Source organism: Myotis lucifugus, unplaced genomic scaffold (genome assembly GCF_000147115.1).
Source record: "Myotis lucifugus unplaced genomic scaffold, Myoluc2.0 scaffold_8160, whole genome shotgun sequence".
NCBI lineage: Eukaryota > Metazoa > Chordata > Mammalia > Chiroptera > Vespertilionidae > Myotis > Myotis lucifugus.
This window is the reverse complement of record NW_005879208.1, coordinates 135-7,128: the sequence shown is the minus strand read 5'-3', so window position 1 is coordinate 7,128 and position 6,994 is coordinate 135. Positions and strand designations below refer to the sequence as shown.

Sequence of the window (6,994 nt, the reverse complement as noted above, 5' to 3'; positions counted from 1 at the left end):
ACGGGGGCCGTTTCAAACTCACCGGGGTCCGTCCTACCACAACCGGGGTCGTCCCTAACCTCACGGGGCCGTTTCAACCTCACCTGGGGTCGTTCCCTACCACACCGGAGCTGTTTCAACCTGACTGGGGTTGTCCCTACCTCACGGGGGATGTTTCAACCTCACCGGGGTCGTCCCTACCACACCGGGGCCGTTTCAACCCTGACCAGGGTCGTCCCTACCTCACGGGGGCCGTTTCAACCTGACCGGGGTTGTGCCTACCACACCGGGGCCGTTTCGACCTGACTGGGGTCGTCCCTACCTCACGGGGGCCGTTTCAACCTCACCGGGGTCGTCCCTACCACACCGGGGCCGTTTCGACCTGACTGGGGTCGTCCCTACCTCACGGGGGCCGTTTCAACCTCACCAGGGTTGTCCCTACCACACCGGGGCTGTTTCAACCTGACTGGGGTTGTCCCTACCACACCGGGGCCGTTACGACCTGACTGGGGTCGTCCCTACCTCACGGGGGCTGTTTCAACCTCACCGGGGTCGTCCCTACCACACCGGGGAGCCAGCCAAATTGAAGTCTTTTTATTATTTCAGGTCTGGAGAGAAAATCACTGTCACACCCTCGTCTAAAGAGCTGCTCTTTTATCCCCCTTCCATGGAAGCCACCGTCAGTGGAGGTAGATGTCACCTCAGTGAGCCAGTGACACACCTTTGCAGTCGTTTCTTTGCTGCATTGAAACATTTATTCTGTGTTGTTGTTACAGAGAGAGCATCTTTGTAAGGCACATAGATGTTACTATTTGATGAAGGAATGAGTGAATGAATGAAATCAGTAAGAGTAACTTTTGCTGTCAGAAAGGGGAGATCTTTTTTGGAACAGGACTTGGTTTTTCTTGACATTACCAGGTTGACAGCAGAGGTCCGTGAAAAGCAAAATCATCAGTTGTGGAACATTAGTTAATCCTGTATCTGAACTGTTCTTGCTGTTTAGGGCCCTTCTTTATTGGTAACTAGAGGCCCAGTGCATGTCATTTGTGCACTGGGTGGGTGGAGGGGGCCCCTCAGCCTGGGCCTGCACCCTCTCGCAGTCCGGGACCCTGTGGGGAGCGGGCCTAAGCTGGCAGTTGGACATCTCCCAAGGTGTTCTTAGCACTGCTGACCGCTGCGCTCACCAGCTGGGAGCCCAGCTTCTGGCTGAGCATCTGCCCCCTGGTGGTCAGTGCGCATCATAGCGACCGGTCATTCCACCGTTCGGTCAATTTGCATATTAGCCTTTTATTATATAGGATTAGAAGTAATTGCTTACTGAATATTTGCCTTTTGGCTACTGATAGCTTTTTATAGCATCATGGGTTCATTCAATACCGGGCATTTATGTGGCTTGTGTTTGGAAGTAGAGTTTGAAGAGCCCGCCTTTCCACGGGCAACCTGTCTGGGGTGGCCTTCCGTGTTGGGACCTCTGAGGTCAAGCAGCGCAACTCTTATCTGCTGTAAAGGCATCTCTCCCTGGTGGGCTGGTGAGAACCGAGAGAGAGGAGTCGTGAAACTTCGGCCTGCGTTAGGTTTACCTGTTAACGTTGTTGGCAGTTAAATAAGGCCTTTCCAGGATGGAGAGAGGCTTGGGCCACTTTTCCTTATTGAAGTTTCTGGAACATTAAACAACCTCATTTGGAGGTTAGCTTCAGATACCTCAGTTTTAGGCCCTTCTTATTGGGAAGTTCCCCACCAGAAGGCTCCCTTCCTCTGCAGCTCGGTCGTATTCTTCTGTTTACCTCTGCCCTTTCAGAAAGCTGCCCAGGGAAGCTGATCGAGATCCATGGGAAAGCAGGCTTATTCCTGGAAGGCCAGATCCACCCAGAGTTGGAAGGAGTCGAGATTGTCATCAGTGAAAAGGGGGCAAGTTCACCCCTCATCACAGTCTTTACTGATGACAAAGGTGCCTACAGGTAAGCCGGGATTAGGAAACATTTGCTTGGGGCCAGCTGGGGAGCCGGGATTTCCTGTGGTGAGGCGAGGCCGTCTCTGCATTGCTCTCTTTCTTCAGTGTCGGGCCCCTGCACAGTGACCTGGAGTACACCGTGTCCTCACAGAAGGAGGGCTACGTCTTGACTGCGGTGGAAGGAACCATAGGAGATTTTAAAGCGTATGCCTTGGCAGGCGTAAGCTTTGAGGTAACACTGTATGTTTTTAAAAAGCAGTTTTATTGAGGTATAATTGACATACAATACACTGCACATAAGTGTATAATATGATATATCGCCAACATAGTCTCGACATAAGAACACACCCATGAAAACACCACCAAACACCCCCCAGTTTCCTTGTACCACTTGGTAATCCATCCCTCCCATCCCACCCCACTGATCTGATCTGCTTTCTATCACTGTGAATTAGTTTGCAGCTTCTAAAGTTTTATACAAATGGAATCATACAGGGTGGCCTCTTGGTCTGGATTTTTTCACTCAGCATAATTTGGAGATCTGTGACTTAAACTCGTTTGGGAAGTGTTCCAAGCTTTCCCCCTCCGCTGTTCTGTGTCAGAGGACGCAGGGTGCTCCTGCAGTGGTGTTTGATGTCTTTCTCTCTTCCCTCCGTCCTTCTTGGGAGGGAGATGCTGTGAGATGTCCGAGTAGGAATATTTTCAAAATGGAGGACGAAGGAAAAGAACGGCAGATCATCTCACATAAAAAATGAAAATCCTGTATTGCAGATTACATCTTAAACTAAATTGAAAGATATTTAAACTGGGAAGAAATATTTATACCATAAATAATATCCCCAGTTTACAAGGAACTTCTTAAATTGATAAGAAAAAACTCAATAGAGAGAACAAAGGATACGAAAAGGCAATTTACAGAAGTAATACAAGTGAATAATAAACATAGAAGAAATGCTCAATTTTGGTAGTGACTGAGGAAATGCAAAGGAAGTTACCATCGAAGCACTGGGTTTTGGGTTAGATTTGCAATAATTAGGACCATATCCATGTTTTGGAGAGCGTGTATTTTTCCATGCATGGATGATTTATGGAGCATGCATGGCTATAGCCACTTGAGAGTTCAATTTGGTGGTATCTTTCTGAATTTAAAGTGCACATACCCAACAATTCTACTCCTAGGAATGGATTATTCAGAAAAAGAGAAAAACCTAAGTGCACAAAGATAAGCATGTTTGGGGATCTTTAGATTGTCTCTCCTTTTCCACCACAAGACAGTTTACTGGCCTCTGCATCTGAATGCTATTCCACTGTTAAGCAGTGAGGCAGATCTCTGGGCTGATAGAAGAGGAAAGGCAGGGTCCGAGGTTGAGGGCAGAAAGCACGTATAGTGTGTAAGCATGCCATTTTTCTTTTAATCCTCACCTGAGGATATTTTTTCCATTGATTTCTAGAGAAAATGGAAGGGAGGGTGAGAGAGATGGAAGGGAGGAAGCATGGGGAGAGAGAGAGAAACATCGATGTGAGAGAGACGCATTGATTGGTTGCCTCCCACACACCCTCCCCCCTCCCCACACTCCCTTTCCCCCTCTCCGCCACCGGGCTGGAGAACCTGCAACCGAAGTATCAAACCCACAACCCTTCATTCCGTTGGCTGATGCTGTAATAACCACTGAGCAAAAACCGGCCAGGGCAAGCATGCCATTTTTGTCTCAAACCCCCTCCCCCAGTAAACTTGCCAGTCCGTCAACAATAGCCATAATGTTTATAAGCTTTTGTGGGCATCGAAACAGTTCCTGAGGAGTACACACCAAGCTATTAACATCAGTTACCCCTGGGGACCAGGAACAGACATTCTGTTCCCCCAACAAATAACAAAAGAAAAACAACCCATAAGAATTGCCTCTTGACTTGTGAACTCTTGTCTGCATGGTTACTATGGGTTCACCTTGCTGTGGTTCCTTTTTCGCCCCCAGATAAAAGCTGAAGATGACCAGCCCCTCCCTGGGGTCCTCCTGTCCCTCAGTGGAGGAGTGTTTCGTTCCAACCTCTTGACTCAGGACAATGGCATCCTGACTTTCTCAAACCTGGTAAGATGTCCTGTAACTTATCGCCAGCCTGTCTTCCGCACGAGGAAGCAGGGATGCAGTGTGTTACTTACATACCGCTGGACAACGTGAGAACAACACCAGCGTGGAGTGTTTGAAGTTTCTCAGGGGAGCAAATGTAATTAGAGTATTGCTCTTATTAGAGTTTAGTGCGGCTGATTCATGTTCCCTTCTGCGCACACTTCTTGTTTTCTGGTCACCCAGCTGTCACAAAGACAGTGTAATTAATGACCCTGGCCACAGCCATTCCTGTCTTAGGCGGCCCTTTGTTTTACCAAGGATCCCGTTGTTTATAATGCCGAGTCTTATTCAGCAGCTAGCTTGTGTTTCTTCTGCAAAGTGCACTCCCCATGCTGTGAAGATAGCACCAATTTTTCATTCCAGATGTAGCCTGAGCCCTTGGCTGGTGGGGACTTAGGAAGTGTGCGTGAATTGGCCATCTTGTCAGTCCTGGGAATAAAGTGATTGTTACAGGGGTGTCACAAGCAGGCAGTGAGGTGTATCCGGAAGGTCATACGCTGTGTGGTGATGCATACCCGGGTTCAAATCTTCCCTCTGCTCCTTACTTGCTGTGTCATCTTGGGCAAGTTACTTGACCTCTGAGCCCCAGTTTCTTCATTCCTAAAATGCAAAGGACTGCTACCTCCACAGTTACTGAAGGCACATGGTAATGACAGCTGCTGTTGTTAGAACTGTAATTGCCGTTACCATAACTGTTTATGGTAGAGTTACTGGTACCATTTCTGTCTGTCCAGGAAGCCCTGGGTTCTTGTGGCATAGTTCTGGTCCATCATGACTTAGTCACCCCCTTTTAAGCCCGGCCCAGAGGCTCAGTTGTGGTTGTCTTTTGGCAGAGCCCTGGCCAGTATTACTTCAAGCCCATGATGAAAGAATTCCGGTTTGAGCCATCCTCCCAAATGATTGAGGTGCAGGAAGGGCAGAACTTAAAGATCACCATCACCGGGTACCGCACGGCCTACAGGTGAGCAACCCCTGCCCACTTCCCTCTCATCCAGGCCTGGCTGTGGGATCACCCTCAAACTGCCATCATCTGGACGCTCATTCCAGCCATCACGTGGACTAAATTTGGGAGCCAAGGGACATGGGATATGGGTCCAAGACTTTTGATTGCCACCCTTCCCTTTTAATATTTCAAACTAGTGGTTCAGCCACAAAGTTCCTATTTTGAAATTGGCCTGTGAAAGCCTATCTGGTTGCTTTAAAATTTTTAAAGGAGGAATGCATTCACTTGAGTAAAACATCAAAATGTTGAAAAGAATACACAATGTAAAATTTTCCTTCTATTCTTGTCTCCCAGCTACCTCAGTTTTCCGGTGTTTTTAAATACTTCCAGTGATGGTTTTTTGCAAATATGTGTGTGTGTGTGAGTGTGTGTGTGTATTTACACACACACACATACACACACACAAAGGTATTTATATACACTTAAAAAAGCACTTGAACATTGATTAATCAGAAACAGTGGGTTCAGAAAAATGGGGTCATTTTCAACAATGAAATAAAAGAGAAAATGATTTATTTTCCTTTCATTGAATACTTTGCTATTTAGAATAAATCCTAATAAAAATAAAATAAAATAAAATAAAATAAAATAAAATGGAATAAAATAAAGCTTAGCCTTTTTAGCTTACAATTTTCTGGAGTGTCCCTTAGGATGTATGAGAAGAGATACTGATGGTATCCTGGCTGGATTGGCAGGTGACACAGTGAGATCGAAGGGCCTGTGGCCTTAGAGCACAATTCTCCATTGAGCTGTTTTGCACTGTAAATTGTTGGTAAATGCAGGACACTTTGAGTTTCTTTGTGTGCTTCAGAAAATCACAAGAATATCACATTCCTTGTCTTCTCTTGTCACTCTAGTTGCTATGGCACAGTTTCTTCTTTAAACGGAGAGCCGGAGCAGGGGGTTGCCGTGGAGGCGGTGGGACAGAGCGACTGTAGTATTTATGGGGAGGACACCGTGACGGATGAAGAGGGGAAGTTCAGATTACGTGGATTGCTGGTGAGACTTTGAGCATGCTTTATTAGGGGATTTTTCATACAGTGTTTGGAGGTATCTTGTAGAACCTCCAAAATTGATAGGATTGGGCCAGGCCAGAGGGCTGGGGAGGTGGGTATGGTTCTGGAACCCTCTCAAGTTTTTTCTTAACTGACACATCTTGCCTTTTAACTAGCTGACATATTGATTGGTTTGGGGTTTTGTATCGAAGTAAATTTGGAAACCCATGGATTTGGTATAGAATTGAGGGTTTTGCCTAGAATTGGGTGGTTATGGCTTAGGCCAGGGCTCTCAAATCAAAGGCCTGTGGGGCCCATAGAGAGGTGCAGATGGCTGAAGGAGGCTGGGTGTAGAGGAGGGAGTGAAGAGGACTGGGGAACTGGAGAGGGCGTGGCCCATGTAAAGGGAGAAGCTACATCCCAGCTCTGGCTTGTTATGGCCATGTGGAAGACACACTGAGGGCAGCCACAGAGTTTGAATTTTTAAAAGAGAAGTCAGAAATTCAGATTTCCATGTGAACATTCCTGACTTTTCTATGTAAACAATTAATTAAAAAAACAACACACCCATAACTTCTTTGTGTGAGCCAGACAACCATCTTATTTGTCCTTTTGGCTGCTAAGTAGCAAATTTGGTTTAGGATTTATGGCACTTTTTTTTCTCAGTTTTTGTTTGTTCATTCATTCCCATGCTCATTCAGCAGACGCTGAGTGTAAACTGTAGGAGTCACAGAGTGTGTGGGTTAGACGGCACCCACTGGACTGGGCCGCTTGGATTTGGAGTTGGGTCCCCAGCCTTTCAGACTCACAAACTATATTCTTAACCCCAGAGATGGCCTCACGTATCTCAGCAACAAACTAATGTTAGCCCAAATCACGTGAGCTGAGATGCAAATCACTTCGCCAGTTTACTTAGATACATTGAGGCACTGCTGTTCTT

General features: G+C 46.7%; 1 protein-coding gene across 1 annotated transcript; it reads left to right on the top strand.

Annotated features, from left to right (window-relative positions):
• Positions 1–575: 575 nt before the first annotated feature.
• Positions 576–6,085, top strand: LOC102436460 (nodal modulator 1-like). Its single transcript, XM_006109308.3, has 6 exons — positions 576–668; positions 1,778–1,937; positions 2,036–2,162; positions 3,904–4,017; positions 4,890–5,017; positions 5,917–6,085. The coding sequence occupies exons 1-6, from the start codon at positions 647–649 to the stop codon at positions 6,068–6,070; spliced, it is 705 nt and encodes a 234-aa protein (XP_006109370.1). The 5' UTR covers positions 576–646; the 3' UTR covers positions 6,071–6,085.
• The last annotated feature ends 909 nt before the right edge of the window (positions 6,086–6,994 follow it).